Below are 18,308 nucleotides of genomic sequence, written 5' to 3'. Positions count from 1 at the left end.
CTCTCCCGGTCTTTTCCCCAGCAGCCCGCTCCGAGGCGCGAGGGAAGGTCTGTTGTCGTGCCCCTGACTTTAACTGAGACTTGTAGCCCTTGCGTTTTTTAAAAAAGTTTACTTCTGCCAACCAGAATTTGTTTTACTTTCCTGGCCCTAATGGAAGCAAATGCGTCAATATTTTACTTATTAACAGGTTTTATTTTTAGAGCAGCTTTACATTTACGGGGAATTGAGCTCAGGTTCCCATATTGTTAGCCTCCTCCCTTTCTGGGGTTACATTTGTTATATTTCATTAACCGAGGCTAATGTGTTGACAAAAGCCCACAGTTTAACCAATTTCCTTAGTTTCCCTCTGTTGCGGAAATTCGGCCTCTGTACGCCAGTGCCGGATTGTATCTTGGAGACGGAGTTTTGGGTGAAGTAGAAAACAATAGTTTTATTGCTTTGCCAGGCACAGGGGGCCACGGCAGGCTAATGCCCTCAAAACAGTGTGTCCCACCTGGAGGGGGTGGTGAGGAGTCTGACAGTGTTCCAGGAACAGGGCATGATGAGCTCGTGGAGCTTCTTCTGATTGCTTGCTGGTGAGGTAATCGGGAATCAGCATCATCAACCTTCTAGTTCCAACCGGTCTCAGGCCTGTGTGCTGTGGGCAGCGAGCAGCTAACCTCTCCCACCTGGTGGGGGCTTCAGTGTCTGCAGAACAGCTGGAAGGACCCGGCTGAGAACATTAACTGTATAGCCCTGAGGGAGAGCTAAAGGTCCTGACTGTGTAATGGCTAACGTATTATTATTTTGGCTTGCTTGACTGTTCGCCTTTCTGCATTTTCCCACTTGTCTGATTAAATGTATTCCTTGACTGAAGTTTTTCTGCAGACAAAGGGCAGGCGGAAGACATGGGTGAGGGTCTATTCTGGGAAGGCCTCACAGGGTCCTGCTCAGTGACACCCCTGATGCCCTTTTCCTGTTACAGGACCCCAGCCCGGTTACCACCTTTCATTTAGTTGACGTGTCTCGTAAGTTCTTCTTGGGGGTGACAGTTGCTCAAACTTCCCTCTTTGTTGACCTTGACAGTTTGAGGGATACTGTTAGGTATATTATAGATGCACCTCTGGGGATCTTCACATAATTGGTCAGGGGTTGTGGGTTTTGGGGAGGGAAAGCCATTTTCATCACATCACATCAAGGGTTCATGCTGTCAGCCTGGTTTCTGACTGTTGCTGTTGACCGTGATCACTTGGCTGAAGCAGTGCTTGTCAGGTTTCTCCACTGTAAAGTTACTCTTTTTTTCCCCTTTCCATACTTTACTCTTTGGAAAGATGTACTATGTGCAGCCCACACTTAAGGAGTGAGGAGGTATGCTCCACGTTCTTTAGGGTGGACTACCTACAGAATTTATTTGTAATTCTGAATGAGCATGTGAATTTTTCAACATCATTACCAGGATCCATTTACAGAAAATTATTCAGAAAATTAAGGGAGAAATTCGAGCCCACGTTTTATAAAGAAAAAATACTTTGAAAACTTATTTTTAGGATAGATTCCTAATAATAGAATTATGGGCCAAAGGGTACACACATTTTTATTACTAGCTTTTTATTTTGAATTTCAAATATAAGTTGTAAGAATAGTGCAATAAACTCCCATCACCTAGATTCACCAACTATTAATATTTTTCTATATTTGCTTTATCACTTTCATATGTGTATATATATATATATATAAAATTGCATGAGTCAATAAATAGTTCAGTGTGTGTTTCATAAGACTAAGGGTGTATATCGTCAAATTCAGGAAATTTAGTAAGTCCATATTCAAATTTTGCCATATTCCATTAGTATTCCTCGTAGCAATATTTTCTTTTCTGATCCAGGATCCAATCCAACATCACCTATTGTATTAATTACCTTGTCTTTTTAGTCTCCTTTAATACGGAATAGTTCCTCAAACTTTGTCTTTCCTGATACTGACGTTTCTAAAGAGTACTAGTCATTTGAATTGGCCAGTTGTAGAAAGTCCCTCAATTGGGTTTCATCTGATAGTTTCCTCATAATTACATTCAGGTGCTGCATTACAGGAGAAGTACATGTGTGATATCGTGTCCTCAGTGCATTGCATGTCCTTTTAATGGGAATGGCACACCCATTTTTAAGGCTCTTAATACAGATGCCAAATTATTGTCCAGCTGTGCTAGTGGACACTGTTCTTTGTAGCGTATGACAAGTTGGTACACGTATTTGAGAAAAGTGGTGGTGTTGGATAAGGGAAGGGTTCAGCCACAAAACAGTAAACCTAACAGGGCGACAGAAATCCATGCATTTGATCGCAATTTGATCGGTAGTCTAATCAACTGAACCAGATGGTAGGCTTGTTTCTCTCATCTAACTAGTTTTTGCACTAATGATTTCATTCATCATCCCAGAAGACAGGCATATGCATGCCTCCAGCAAGCTAGGTCAGGATGAGGTGGTATTCACTCGTTTGGATTACAGTCCTTCCTCCCATTTATTTATTTTTGGCTGCACCGTACAGCATGCAGAATTTCCCCGACCAGGGATCAAACCCATGCCCCCTGCAGTGGAAGCGTGGACTCTTAACCACTGGACCGCCAGGGAAGTCCTCCTCCTGTTTATTTTTACAGTGTTCTGCAAATATCTGAGGCTGAAGACTGGGAGCCTCAATCTAATACATGTCTAATCACTTATGAAAACAATGTCTGGAAGACATGTGATACTATCCAGAGATCAATGTGCTTCTGCTTCTTTGGAAAACAGTGCTGATTTTTATGATTTATCATTATTTTCAGACATTAAAAAATACAGCAAAGTACAAAGAATTCAAATGTCTATGTACCATGTACCACCACCCAGAGTTGACAATGAACATTTGTCACATCTGCCTTAGGACTTCATTTTTTAAATACAAGAGTGTTACAGGCACACTTAACATCGCCTTTTGTGCTGCTTCCCTCTCCCCGATGCCAGCGCTCTTACAACTGCTTTCTGCAGTATTCTGCTGACTCACCGAGGAACAGGCCAGGTGCTATCTGGTAAGAACGTGGTAAGCTTCACAGAGTGAAGCACAACTGAAAAAGTTATCATGAGCCCATGCAAAGATTAACTAGTTAGTAGTTTTCCAAATCCAATTTCCTCCTATACTAGCTTAGGTCTTGTGAAGAAGTTTTACTAAAACAGCTTTTCAGAGAAATTCCGAAAATCCCACTCCCAGATAAGCCTGTTGACTATGGCTTCACCAAAACTGCCGACCTAAATTCCTTTCAGGTTAGTCACTTAAGAGAAGGTTTGCGTGCTCCTGGATTTACCTGCTCCCAAGCTAAGGCCTCAGTCTGTGGTTTATTTGGAAACTGAGTCACTAGAATAGATAAGGTAAGGCTTCAGTTTGTCTGCTGGGGAGTGCAGAAACTGGAGGTAGATGAAAAGCATGTCTTTGAATGTTGAGGAATTAATTTTTAAAAGAAAAGACAAATGGTGGCAGAAAGCAGTGGAAGTCTACCTTACGTGCTTTGCACTTTTTAGCCTTTTCCAACCAGTTTTCCGCACAGCAGAAAGTAATTTAAAACCTAGCTGGTCTCTAATCACTCCCTAATTTGTAACCCCTGGTGGCTCCTGTGTGCTCTGGAGGAGCTGGCCCTGCCCATTGACCTCATCACTCCTCCCTTTCTCACCAGCTCCAAGCTTTACTGGTTTGTTCTCTAGCTTTTTGCCTGAGATCTTTTCCTGCACTTGCCCCTTGGGTTGTTCTTCAGTCTTTAGGTCTCAACTTAAAATATCCCCTCCTTGGAGAGAGGTTTGCATCAACACCCTGTCACCTTAATCTTCTACTCTTGTCCCTTGTTTGTTTACTTCAGGACATGCCACAATTTTAAACTACTTTGTTTTTTTCGTTTCATTTCTATGTTCTTATCTGGTTTTCCAACGAAAACGTCAGCTTCACAAGAGGGACGTCATGGTTTTTGCCGGCATCCAGCATACTGCCCGGTACATACATAGTAGGCATTCAATAACTGATGAATGAGAATGAGTGGAATCTAGAGTTTAGATTTTATTATCACATTAGGCTACAGTCTAGGTCTCTGTGTCACTCATAAGATCCGTCAGAAAAAAAAAAAAACCCCAAAACCCACGAACTGCTTGTGATTAAGTTTTGTAAAAGCATTATATATTTTACACCATTTGCTGAAGAGACTATCTCTTTCCTCATTGAATTGTCTCTGTTGAAAATCAGTGGACCACTCTGAAGTTTCTATTCTGTTCCATTGGGCCATATGCTATCCTTGTGGTATTTATTCAAAAAATTAAAAAAGGGGGAAAAAGCAAACCCTAAAACTGAAAGCAATCTGAAATTTACTTAACCATATATCAAATTGGCAACCTAACTACACAGAATTATTCCGTATGACTTTTTTTTTTGGAATTTACATACAATGAACTGCATAGACCTACAAAGTACAATTAGATGAGTTCCGACACCTGTGTGATCACCACAATAGACTAATTCCATCACCCTAGAGAGAAAGCTCTTTTCTAGTCAATCCCACACTCCCAGTCGACAGTGCTGATTTCTATAACCATTGATTAATTTTGCCTGTTCCTGAAATTCATATAAACCACACAGTAGGTACATTTTTATGTCTGGCTTCTTTGACTCAACGCTTTTGAGATTAATCCATATGGTCACATGTAACAACGGTCAGCTTCTCTTTTATTGCTAATTTCCATTGTATAATTCAAAAAGTCAACTTTTTAAAAATTAAGACTAGAAGACTGTTAAAAGATTTAACAACCAAATGCAATGCATGATCCTGGTTTAAATCAAAAACTATATGGAATCTAAAAAAAAAAGGTTCTGATGAACCCAGGGGCAGGACGGGAACAAAGACGCAGACATAGAGAATGGACTTGAGGACACGGGGAGGGGGAAGGGTAAGCTGGGACGACGTGAGAGAGTAACATTGACATATATACACTACCAAATGTAAAACAGATAGCTAGTGGGAAGCAGCTTCACAGCACTGGGAGATCAGCTCGGTGCTTTGTGACCACCTAGAGGGGAGGGATAGGGAGGGTGGGAGGGGGGAGACAAGAGGGAGGGGATATGGGGATATACGTATACGTATAGCTGATTCACTTTGTTATACAGCAGAAACTAACACACCATTGTGAAGCAATTATACTCCAATAAAGATGTTAAAAAAAACTATAAGAGCCATTACTTGGAGAATCGGGGGGATTTAATATGGCCTGGTTAATAGGTACTATTAGGGAACTATTGATAGTTTTCTTAGCTCACTAAGTCTCTCCTTGGCAAATCTGTCCGATTTCACTATGAACAGCACCACCCGAGTTCTCAGTCACTCGGGCCCAAAGCCTCGGAGCTCCAACCTTCTTTCGGATTCCGCCACCCACCCTCATTATCAGTTCAGGTTTTTATCACTTCTTTTTTCACGGCTGTATTGAGATAGTCACCTTTTTGAAATGTACAACGGAGTATAATTAAACGGCTTCAAGTGAGTGTATTCACAAAGCTGCGCAACCACCAGCACAATCACCCTGACAACATCTTCGTCACCCCAGAAAGAACCCTTGACCCCACTAGCAGGCACTGCCCATCGGCCTTTTGTCCTCAGGCAGCCTTCAGCTCCTCCGCCCGACCATGTCAGGCGCCCGGACACAGTGGCTCCTCCAGGGCGCGGTGGAGACACCGCCCCGCCTCCCAGTGGCAGCTGCAGATGCGTTCCTTCCTCGCTGCGCTACGGCGCCCCGCTCCCCCGCCCGCTCCGTACCCTCAAGGCCCAGCCCCCCACCCGGCGCTGCGGCGCCGCAGCTCCCGGGACTCCACGCTCGGTCAGCCGGCTCGCCTACAGCTCCTCCGGCGAGCGTCGCCAGCCTCCGCACCCACGACGGTGGGCCCGTCCGAGTCCGCCTCTTTCCCAGCGGTCCCCGGCCGCCGCCGCCCGGAACCATAGAGCTGCTCCCCAAGAGGCGAGCAGGCCGGGAGAGAGCGGCTCTTCCGGCTCACACCTGCGCCAAGAGGCCTCCGGGACTCCGTGGTCCGGGCTTCCTCTTGGAAAGGCGGGTCCGCCCTGGCGGCGCGCCCGGCTCCCCGCCCCGACGCCGGCGCTGACGGAAGCACGCCGGGTGACCTCACCCGCCAACATGGCGGCGGCGGTAGATTAGGACCGCGGGTCGGAGCCGCCGCCGCCACCGCCACCGCCACCGCCGCTGTGGGATCCTGTGCGGAGCCGCCGCCGCCGCCGCGTTTTCACCTCTTCGGGGACACGGGCCTGGACCAGGTGAGGGGAGCGGGGTTGCGGGCAGGCCTCGCCGGGCCCTTTCCCAGCTTCGCCCGAGGCGTCCCGAGGCCGACGCGGGAGATGGGGGGCAGTGAGAGGCTGAGGGCGCGAGGCCGTTCCGCTGCCCCTCAGACGCGTCCGGGCGCGGGTCGGCGGGCGTGGGCCTCGGGCGAGGGGTGCGTGCGCGGGGCTCGCGGCCTGGGTCCCCGCCAGCCGGCCGCGCCGCGGCTTCAACCCAAGGTTCCCGGTGCCCCTCCCGGCGGCTCCGACGCCGCTGTCATTGCTGTTGCTATTATTTCACGTGTTCGTTTTTGCCACCCTTAGAGGAGGCACGGTTCGCGCTAGGTCGTTTCTTCCTTTGGTCTTTCTTCCACCATCCCAGGCCGACCCCGAGTGTCTCTCCTTCGTGCCGGGACTTTCCGAGATGGGGCTTCCCCGCTGGGAGCCGGGGCCTCGGGCCCGCTGTCTTGGGCCCTGGCCGCCGCCCTGCGGAGTCGGCCCGATGCCCGCACGAGCGCGCGGTTACCCGTGCAGCCAGCGCCCGGTTTCTGTACAAGTTCTTAACGAAACTGACGGTCTCCCCTCTCCCCTGTTTCTTTGCGACGTGGGGCAAAACAAGCAAGTCCTCCAGCGAAACTGTCAGTGCGATTTCCCCGGGAGGTTTGGTGTAAACCAGAGAGCTGGTCTCTGCCCTGACTTGTGTGACCTTGGATGCGCTGCTACACCCTTCTAGCACCTTCTTGTCTTCAGTCTCCCAGAAAATTAAGCAAGTGTTCGTGTAGGTGGTGAACTGCTTATACCTCACGTACATCGCGGGATAAATAAATGTACACTGTAAATTGAAAATCTTTAAACCACTCTGGAATATTCTTCGTTTGATAATAGGCCGTTAGGGACTTTGAAAATTCTTCTACTCTGATTGGTCAAGTACCATTCTCAGTATTTTTTTTTTCCCCAAAGGATGGATTTTCTTACGGAGGACCGTACCCCAGTAATTGAGTTCGGTTGAGGGATACAGACGGTTGAGTCCAAGGCGTTTTGTAGAGAAAAGGTGCTCGTTAGCCCGTCAGTTAGTCAATATTTACTACATATCTTGCTCAGCTTTTAGGACAAGTGATTTGCAACAATAAGTATTGTTTTAAGAACATGTTTCTCTTATGAAACATTTTAGACATACAAAGCAGCAGTTTTAACCAATCACAGTACCACCATCCTGCTTTTTAATCATAGTTTTTTCAAACTTGATTTTGATGCATATGTTATTCCAAATAAGTGGTCACCAAGAGTTCTTTTTTGTTTTGGCTGCTCTGCGCAGCATGCGGGATCTTTGTTCCCGGACCAGGAATGGAACCCCCGCCCCCTGCCATGGCAGCACAGTCTTAACCACTGGACCGCCAGGGAATTCCCAAGAGTTCTTTTTTTTTTTAACATATTTATTTATTTGTCTGTTTAAGGTGTGCCAAGTCTTAGTTGCGGCACATGGACTTCTTAGTTGCAGCATGCATGCGGGATCTAGTTCCCCGACCAGGGATGGAACCAGGCACCCTGCAATGGGAGCACAGAGTCTTAACCACTGCGACACCAGGGAAGTCCCCCCCCAAGAGTTTTTTTTTTTTTTTAAATTAATTAATTTATGGCTGTATTGGGTCTTCGTTGCTGCATGCGGGCTTTCTCTAGTTGTGGCGAGCAGGGGCTACTCTTCGTTGGGGTGCGCGGGCTTCTCATTGTGGTGGCTTCTCTTGCGGAGCACGGGCTCTAGGCACGTGGGCTCAGTAGTTGTGGCTCGTGGGCTCTAGAGTGCAGGCTCAGTAGTTGTGGCTCACGGGCTTAGTTGCTCCGCGGCATGTGGGATCTTCCTGGACCAGGGCTCGAACCCGTGTCCCCTGCATTGGCAGGCGATTCTTAAGCACTGCGCCACCAGGGAAGCCCAAGAGTTCTTAATTAATATATGTTAACAGGGTTGAAGGAAGGGGGCTATTTTCAGAGTTGCTGATTTTTTTTTTAAGTAGTGTTTTATTGAGATACCATTAAGTTGTTCACATGTGTAGTCACAGAGTGTGCACCTATCACTGCAGTTTTCATTCCCGAAAGAAACCTTGTACTCATTAGCAGTCATTCTTTATTCCCACACTCCCCCACCTAGGCAGCCACTGTTTTACTTCTCTGTAGATCCCCCAGTTCTGGATATTTCATATGAACAGAATTATACAATATGTGGTCTTTTGTGACTGGCTTTTACCTCCATGTTGTAGCAGGTAGTGGCATTTCTTTCCTTTTTATGGCCACATAATGTTGCATTGTATGAATAGACTACGTTTTTAAAATTCATCAGTTGACGGGCAGTTACTTCCACTGTTTGGCTGTTATACGTAATGCTGCTGTGACCATTCATGTGAACGTTTTTGCATAGACAATGTGTTTTCATTTCTCTGTGGCACATACGTAGGAGTGGAACAGAGAAATTGACTTTCATGTTTCCCTTTTATGTGCGTTATCTACTCATATATGGGAAGCCTGACTGTGTGTTTGTGGGGAGAGTGAGAGTGAGGCATTCCTCTTTAAGTACATTATGTTGGAGTGCCAGCTGCTGAATGGAAACATTTTTGGACGGCCCTTAGCACAGGATTGAACTGGCGTCTTCAGTTAGGCACGTTCCAGTTGGAAAGGGACAGTGGACACTGAAATAGTTAGTGTCTGCTGAGTTTTCAAATGCTTAGTTGCATTTCTCAGTTGGACCCAGTGAAATTTTTACAGTTTCACAATTTTAATTAGGATTATGTAACTTTTCTTTTGCAGAAAGTCCTAGAATTGTATGATACCTAATAAAGTACAGATTGAAGAAATAAAGTCATTGGACTTCATGCTACTTCGTGGAGCTTAAAAATTCTTTGCTAAAACCACCAGTGGGTCTGGAGACTGGGATCGGGGAATCAAAAACTTTGTCCGTGCTTAAAACTCCAGAGTTTTCATTTGTGACTGAATTATCTGTGGATTTTCACTTTTCTCTTTGTAAACTGGGATTGTATATCTACTCAACTCCACATTATTGCAGTATTTAACAATCTTATTACAATTTTATTTTAGTGGGAGGAGATAGTCTAAATACAAAGCTTCTTGAAATAATTACATCATGTTAGATTGTAATATTTTTCTGCTGTGGTTCTATGGGGTTAAGAAATAGAATATAGGTATGATATTCTAAGTTAGTATTTCTGATGTGGGTGCTAGAAATTTGTTTTTTTGTTTTTTTTTGCGGTATGCGGGCCTCTCACTGCTGTGGCCTCTCCCGTTGTAGAGCACAGGCTCCGGAGGCGCAGACTCAGCGGCCATGGCTCCCGGGCCCAGCCGCTCCGTGGCATGTGGGATCCTCCCTGACCGGGGCACGAACCCGTGTCCCCTGCATCGGCAGGCGGACTCCCAACCACTGCGCCACCAGGGAAGCCCTAGAAATTTGTTTTTAATAGCTTCCAAGATGATTATGATCAGACAAGGTTGGGAAACAACTACAAAAAACTCATGTTGCTGCAGATTTGCTTTTCATAAGAATTTAAAGTAGAATTTAATAGTTGCTGTATACCTTCTGGTTACTGTTCATAAAATGTGCCTAATTCCCACAGTACTATCTATTAACATCCTGGGATTTGCACTGGTACTCATAATAGAAATCTGGTTTTAAAAAAAAGACGATTTATTGTAAGATTGTGGATATTACATTTGTTACTGAAGGATCATGGATGTTTTGGAGATGCCACCAAATGTATGTATAAACACAGGATTAAGTTACCCAGAGCTTCCTCAGGCTGTCCATCTGGCTGACAGCTACCTGTAACTTGAGAGAAGAGCAAATTAAAGGTGTAAGGCAGAGAAAGAAACAGCTGGGTAACACAACTGTATTCAGTAGGTTGTTAGAATTGTATAAAAAGCAGGAGTTTTTATATTGAAGATCACTCTTGTACTTAATCACTTCTTGATACCAAGAACACTTATACCTAATTTGAATTCTGTAGAGTTCTAGGTAAAATTTAAAGAGTAAAAGTAGCTATGTCTTTTTCATCATTTAAAAGGAAGCTTGAGCTGTCTTAGGCATGAAATGTCCTCTGGTTGGTGAGTAAGTAGTGGGGTGGACCTGAGCCTGGTCCCCTGCTTCCAGGAAAGCTCTGGGTGGTGGTCTCAGATCATATTTACTTTTTCTTTAACCTGTCTTTTTCCTTTTTGCCCCCCTGTCCCGTTCTGAAAATTGACAAATTTGCTTCTTTTGGTATTGTGGGTGTCTGATATTTGGGAAATTGCCTTGTTTTTCTACCATTTTTTCCTGTTATCATTAGTGTTAGTGTTTCCACCTCTGTGTTCCTCTCACCCAGCACGTTGCCTGGCTTGCAGGAGATGTGTATTGAATGAATACAGTTAAGGCCTAAGAGTTCGGAGCGGAAGAGGATGTACTCAACCAAGTGGTTGCACTGTTAACTAGCTGTTACGATTTTGGGCAAATAAATTGTCTATTCTTGTTTGTCCATCAATAAAGTTGAGACTGTTATCCTTTCCTTCTGGTGTGCAGGATTACTGTGACAACACGTGGAAAAGTGCTTCAGAAATAGAGGTCTCGTGCAGAGGTGATTTATTTATGGTATCTTATAGAAATGCAAGAGCTCTTTGTGCAATATGCAGATTAGTCACCACCGAGTATGCAGAGGGAGTGATGCCCTCTCTCCCCAGAATACCCTGCAGCAGTGCTGCAGAGTTCACACTTGGCATATTTTCAGTGCCTTTGAGAAATTGTAATTTAATACAAATGCACGAGACCTGTGATAGCATTTCTTTCTGTTTATTTATTTTTAATTGAAGTATAGTTGATGTACAATGTTGTATGTTACAGTTGTACAACATAGTGATTCACAGTTTTTAAAGGTTATAGTTCATTTATAGCTATCATAAAATACTGGCTATATTCCCTGTGTTGTAGACACATAGTAGTGTTTCTGAGGTCTGCCTGCCCCATCACCTAAACACAGGCCTGAACAAGCTGCTTCGCTGCTATAAGCTGGCAGCTCAGGTGAAGTTAGAGGAGTTGGAAGGATGTTATATCCTGCGGGTCTCGTTTGTTTATGACTGGAACGTCAGAGACAAATTTGAAGCCTAAAGACCATGCACTAAACTTAAATGATGGAAGTATGTATGGTCAGCTTCTCCATTAGTGTGAGTCATTGAGAATGGTTGAGTGTCATGGAAGCAGTCACCAACTGTGTGGACGTATGGATAGTAACATGTGTACTAGAGCTGAGGACTTTATAGTGGAGAATTATGAAATCCATGATTAAAATGGCATTTATGGGGCTTCCCTGGTGGCTCAGTGGTTAACAATCCGCCTGCCAGTGCAGGGGACACGGCTTCGAGCCCTGGTCTGGGAAGATCCCACATGCCACGGAGCAACTAAGCCCACGTGCCACACCTACTGAAGCCTGTGCTCCGCAACAAGAGAAGCCACTGCAATGAAGAGTAGCCCCTGCTCGCCACAACTAGAGAAAACCAGTGTGCAGCAATGAAGACCCAACACGGCCAAAATAAATAAATAAATAAAATTTAAGGAAAAAAAGATGGTATTTATGGTTAGTTGATAGGGATTTGTAAGAAAATTTGAAGAGCACTAGGTTAAAAATCCAGTTTGGATACTTGGTAAACTGTGCTTTGTCTGTAGCATCTGGGTTGGTGTGTAACTAAAAGTGTCTTAAGAGATACGGATTTTTGATAAATACAAGAAATTTTTTTAAAATTTTGTTTTATTGAAATATAGTTGATTTACATGTTACGTAAATTTCTTTTTCTTTCTTTTTTTTTTTTTTTGGCTGCGAGGCTTGTGGGATCTTAATTCCCCAACCCAGGGATTGAACCTGGGCCGCGACAGTGAAAGCGCCGAGTCCTAACCACTGGACCGCCAAGGAATTCCCAATGTTGTGTTAATTTCTGCTGTACAGCAAAGTGATTGTTATACGTATATATATACACACACACACATATACATTCTTTTTCATATTCTTTTCCATTATGGTTTATCACAGGAAATTGTATGTAGTTCCCTGTGCTCTACGGTAGGACCTTGTTGTTTATCCATCCTTGATATTATAGTGTGCATCTCCTAACCCCAAGCTCCCAATCCATCCCTCCCCCACTTCCCTCACCCTTGGCAGCCACAAGTCTGTTTTCTATGTTTATGAGTCTGTTTCTAGATGGGTTCATTTGTGTCCTGTTTTTGATTCCACGTGTAAGTGATATATGGTATTTGTCTTTCACTGTCTGACTTACTTCGCTTAGTATGATAATCTCTAGGTCCATCCATATTGCTGCAAATGGCATTATTGCCACCACATCTTCTTTATCCATTCATCTATCAGTGGACATTTAGGTTGTTTCCATGTCTTGGCTACTTTAAATAGTACGCAGCCAACATTGGGGTGCATGGATAAATACAGGAAATTTGATTATAACAAATTCTAGAACATCAATTTTTTTAAATATAAAATATATTTAAAATATAAAGCATTATTCAGAAGATGAGTACTTCTTTTTTCCTGTTACCAAAAAATTCTGAGACTTTTTATACGTTAAATTTTGTTACTGATTTGCTCTTTTCTCCTCTCTTTTGGAACTTAATCATTTATTCCTTGCTCTCTATTTATATCTCATTGGCTTCTCCACTGAATGTAAACGTGCTTAAGTCTCTTTCATTGTATATAAAACAAAACAAAATTAATGAACTCTCAGACCCTTTGTCTCTCTCCCCAGCCTCCATTCTTGTCTTCCCTTCAAACCATGAAAGAATAGACTAAAACCCATTTTCTCTACTGATTCACTTTACATTCACTCTTTTTTTTCTTTTCTGCTCATTTCTTCCTTTTTATTTTTAATTAATTTATATTTTATTTTTTGGCTGCATTGGGTCTTCGTTGCTGCACACGGGCTTTCTCTAGTTGTGGCGAGCGAGGGCTACTCTTTGTTTCCGTGCGTGGGCTTCTCATTGAGGTGGCTTCTCTTGTTGTGGAGCACGGGCTCTAGGCGCTTGGGCTCAGTAGTTGTGGCACGTGGGCTCAGTAGTTGTGGCTTGCGGGCTCTAGAACTCGGGCTCAGTAGTTGTGGTGCATGGGGGATCTTCCCAGACCAGGCTCGAACCCGTGTCCCCTGCATTGGCAAGCGGATTCTTAACCACTGCATCACCAGGGAAGTCCTCCATTCGCTCATCACGTCCCTGGCCTCTGCCGTTGCCCTGCCAGTCAGATTAGCCCATCCTGTCGGGGACATCATCTTGACGTTGCATTTTTTTTGGTGTGTTGTTTGTACTGCCTTCTTCCCGAAGCGCCTCCCCCGACTCTGAGCACACCCTCCTGTCCCCTTTATGCCTTTCTGCCTGTCCACTGCAGACCTTAGCGGGCTCCTCTGCCAGCTTCTCATCTTTTTGGCCAGCCCTGAAATGGTAGTTTTGCCTTGAATTCTAATTGGGTTTCTTTTTCAGATTAAACCAGTGTTTCTCAACATGTTTTTTAAAAACCCTTTTTCCCTTTGATAAATAAAAATCTCTGGCTCCTCTTCTGGTGGTGCTCGGGGTTGGGGCGGGGGGTATGTGATTCTTCCCTCCCATCCTCTCACTGAGAGTCAGTGATACAAAGAAGATTGAAGGTTTACTCAGATTTATTTTCTATACCTTATAATCTGAAAACAGTAGGTAATGTTTGCTTTTCCAAGCATGAATATGCTTTTTCAAACCCAGCCACCCCTTCTCCCACCTCCTGGAAACTTTGGCGCTTCCTCCCCTTGGACGTCGCTGCTGTCCGTCCACTCTCCGTAGGTGATGCTGTAGACCCGCCTCTGCGCAGGCCACAGCTTTCTATCTCCAGTGCAGACCTCGTTCTGAGTTGAAGGCCTGTATGTCTAGCGTTTTGTTCATTTCCACCTTGCCGGCTGTGGGCATTCTACAGCTCAGTACGCCCCCAAGTGAACTGGTCATCCTCTCCCCCAAGCAGCTCTTGCTGTACTGTGTGACTTGGGCAGTAGGAGCAGCGCCACGTTCTGTACAGCTGCCTGGTGAGTGCCGTTGAGTTGGTTCACAGATCTTCAAACGCATCTGCAAGTTTTCCCTGTGTCCCCTTCTCCTTCCCTGTGTTCCTGCTCTGGGTCGTGCCTTCATACGCTCCTGTTCAGGTTTTTCCAGTATTACCCTAACTTGTGTCCTTGCCTCCAGTCTCCGTTCTGGCTTCCACACTGCCTCCAGGATGATTTTTCTAGAATATAATCTGTTCATGTGCTTCTCTTGCTCAAAACCCTTCAGTGATTCCTACTGGTGTTCTACAGAGTTCCTAGCGTTTTTTTGCATCATGATCTAATCTGAGAGGCTACCGAAAGAAATTGAGTGGTTTTTTTTCCCTCCAGAAAAAATGCTCATGCGCACAGAATTTGCATACAGTTCTGCGGGTTCGTTAATGGACATGGTTAAAATAATTTTCCAGCTTACAGGATAAAACCCGAGCTGCCAAGCATCCTGTAGCATACGAGGCAGGCCACATGCTGACTACTGTGAGCCCCATCCTTGTATCATAGGACTTTGCCATGTCAAGTGGGTAATTTTTGTGTTGTTCCCTGCTGTTCCAAAACACTTCTGTGCCTTTTCCGGGTCTACTTGACATCTAAAGTTCACGTCGTCCCATTCCCCAGCTGGGTCAGTTGGTGACTAATCACTCACGTTCCAAGATCTGCTCAGATTTTACCTTATAAAGCCTTTCCTGATTTCCACTTTTTTTTAAAAAATTTATTTATTTTATTTATTTATTTTTGGCTCTGTTGGGTCTTCGTTGCTGTGTGCGGGCTTTCTCTAGTTGCAGCGAGCGGGGCCTATTCTTCGTTGCAATGCGCGGGCTTCTCATTGCAGTGGCTTCTCTTGTTGTGGAGCACGTGCTCTAGGTGTGCAGGCTTCAGTAGTTGCAGCACATGGGCTCAGTAGTTGTGGCTCGCAGACTCTAGAGCGCATGCTCAGTAGTTGTGGCGCACGGGCTTAGGTGCTCTGCGGCATGTGGGATCTTCCCAGACCAGGGCTCGAACCCGTGTCCCCTGCATTGGCAGGCGGATTCTTAACCACTGTGCCACGAGGGAAGCCCTCCACTTCTTTTTTCTTTCTCTCGAGAGAATTACCTGTTCCTTGTTTTGGGTTGCCCTTCCCACTCATGTATACTGACTCGTATCACAGAATTTTATTGTTCTTATTTGTTTCTATGCTTTTGTTTTCCTCTACTTGATAGAAAACTCCTGAGGGCAGGCGATTGAGCTTAAGCCTTTGTGCCCAATGCACAGATATTTCTTAAGATCTTAAAACAGTCTGTATCATTGTTTTCAGTAGAAAACAATTATTTGGAAACTTCTTAATAAGACATTTTGGTTTGAAACAACTATTAAGGTACGTAGTAGGGGTCAAAAGATACAAACTTCTCATTGTGAAATAAATAAGTCCTGGGGATGTAAGGTACAGTCTGGTCACTATAGTATATAATTCTGCCTTGCATATTTGAAAGTTGCTAAGAGAGTATGTCTTTTAAAAAGGGGGGTACATGGTATGTAAAACAGCTGTTAAGTCCACATGGAGAAGTGAATTTTACTTGCATTGATTAGGATACAAGTTAAAGTACCTATTGAAGAGATTCAGAATAAAGTGGCTTGAATAGGAGTCAGAGGCTAGTGGTCAAGGCGGGCAGGGCAGCTCTGCTCCACGGGGTCATTCAGGGACCCAGGTCCCTTCTGTCTCGTGCTGTCCCCTGGAGTGGTGTCCTTGTTTGCATGTCAGAGTGAGGTGTCTGCCATATGCACATTTCAAACCCAGAGAGGAGGAAAGAGGAAGTCTTCAAGGAGAGACCCCCGCCACCACCACATTGCACATGTAACTTCTGCTCTTCTTCCTCAGGCTCAGGCTAACCTTGTAGCACACGAAGCTGTAAAGGAAACAGGGAAATGTTGTTTGCAGCTGTGTGGCCATGGACGTAGCTGAAATTTAGTAGGCTTTACTAGTAAAAGAAATAAGAGAACATATGCTGGCTCTGGGGGGAAGGTAAAGAGAGGGCAGAGCTAGTGTTTTTGCCACATAGGTGAAAATAGAGTAACTAGGGAGAGGTAGAAAGGGAAATTTTCTTTTTTTTTTTTTAAGGGAACTTTATTATTTTTATTTATTATTTTTGGCTGCGTTGGGTCTTTGTTGCTATGCGGGCGCTCTCTAGTTGTGGCGAGCAGGGGCTACTCTTCGTTGCGGTGTGTGGGCTTCTCATTGCAGTGGCTTCTTGTTCAGGAGCACGGGCTCTAGGCACGTGGCCTTCAGTAGTTGTGGCTCACGGGCTCTAGAGCGCAGGCTCAGTAGTTGTGGTGCACGGGCTTAGTTGTTCCGTGGCATGTGGGATCTTCCCGGACCAGGGCTCGAACCCATGTACCCTGCGTTGGCAGGCGGATTCTTAACTACTGCCTCATGAGGGGAGCCCAGAAATTTGCTTTTGATTTGATATCCGAATAAATAAATTCCTACTTGTCAATAAATTAAATTATGTTTTTTAAAGATTACTGAGAAAAAAAAGGCCAAGAAATATTTATTTTGGTATTTAGTTGAATAGTTGGAGTCAATGGGAAAATGTACTGGCATGTAATAAACTTTATTTATTCTCTTTTTTATACGTTTATTTATTTTTACTTTATTTTTGGCTGTGTTGGGTCTTCATTGCTATGCACGGGCTTTCTCTAGTTGTGGTGAGCAGGGGCTACTCTTCGTTGTGGTGACTTCTCTTGTTGCAGACCATGGGCTCTAGGCGTGCGGGCTTCAGGAGTTGTGGCATGTGGGCTCAGTAGTTGTGGCTCGCGAGCTCTAGAGCACAGGCTCAGTATTTGTGGCGCATGGGCTCAGTTGCTCCGCGGCATGTGGGATCTTCCTGGACCAGGGCTCAAACCCATGTCTCCTGCATTGGCAGGTGGATGCTTAACTACTGTGTCTCCAGGGAAGCCCCTGTAATAAACTGTAAACTGAAAAAATACTTTTATGTTTTTAGGTTTTACACATCTGTAAGTAGACCTTTCCGGAGCTCTGCCAGCCGACCCCATGGCGTCCTCTACTACTGTGCCTCTAGGATTTCACTATGAAACAAAGTATGTTGTCCTCAGCTACTTGGGACTCCTCTCTCTGGAGAAGCTGCAGGAGCAACATCTTTCCTCACCCCAAGGTATTATCTTTGGCTTGTGGTGGTTGTATTAAGTAGTAATAATTACTTCATGTGTGCAAAATTATATGTATCTAAGTAACTTATAGCTCTGGTTATAAGATTGAATAATACTAATAGGCTCTTAAAGAATTAAGAGCCACTCCATCCCTTCCCATCCCCTCATCCATTCCCACAAGCATGACTTTTCATGTTTTTTAAGAGCTCGATATTTTATTTATTTATTTTTTGGCCGTACCATGCGGCTTGCGGGATCTTAGTTCCCTGACCAGGGATTGAACCCATGGCCCCTACAGTGGAAGCCTGGAGTCCTAACCACTGGACCGCCGGGGAATTCCCAAGAGCTCCATATTTTAAATGATTGCCATTGGTACAGGGAAAAATGTAAATAAACAGAAACCCATCTGCCTTTAGAGATTTCATACTTAGCAAGCCATAGATTAGAATTATATAATTATTTTTAAAGTTTATAACACAGTTGAGTTCCTCAAATTACCTTTTTTCAAGGCTATTAGGGTTTTTTTTTAATTGAAGTATAGTTGATTTACAATCTTGTGTTAGTTTCAGGTGTACAGCAAAGTGATTCAGTTATATATATATATACATATATATCTTTTTTTTTCAGATTCTTTTACCTTATAGGTTATCACAAAATATGGAGTAGAGTTCCCTGTGCTATACAGTAGGTCCTTGTTGTTTATTTTATATATAGTAATAGGGATATTAGATGTAAACAGTCGATCAGACTTAGAGAGTTTTTAGCGCAGTTCTTTGTATCA

The 18,308-nt window shown here is 44.4% G+C and overlaps 1 protein-coding gene across 6 annotated transcripts in view; it reads left to right on the top strand.

Annotated features, from left to right (window-relative positions):
- Window positions 1–5,805: 5,805 nt before the first annotated feature.
- The window catches only part of BCL2L13 (BCL2 like 13), a 66,755-nt gene continuing 54,252 nt past the window's right edge, over window positions 5,806–18,308 (top strand). For 2 of the 6 annotated variants that reach the window (XR_004480215.2, XM_049694849.1), the window contains exons 1-2: window positions 5,809–6,304; window positions 17,362–17,532. Coding sequence is in view for 4 of the 6 variants with exons in the window: in XM_049694849.1 (XP_049550806.1) it covers window positions 17,412–17,532 (121 nt within the window). In the remaining 2 variants the exon portion in view is untranslated. Of the gene's footprint in view, window positions 6,305–17,361; window positions 17,533–18,308 lie in introns of all 6 variants that reach the window. The other 4 variants (XM_033417398.2, XM_033417399.2, XR_007470276.1 and 1 more) reach the window with 4 other exon arrangements.

The sequence above is a fragment of the Orcinus orca genome, chromosome 11 (assembly GCF_937001465.1).
Source record: "Orcinus orca chromosome 11, mOrcOrc1.1, whole genome shotgun sequence".
Classification (NCBI taxonomy): Eukaryota; Metazoa; Chordata; class Mammalia; order Artiodactyla; family Delphinidae; genus Orcinus; species Orcinus orca.
This window is presented reverse-complemented; position numbering and strand designations above follow the sequence as displayed.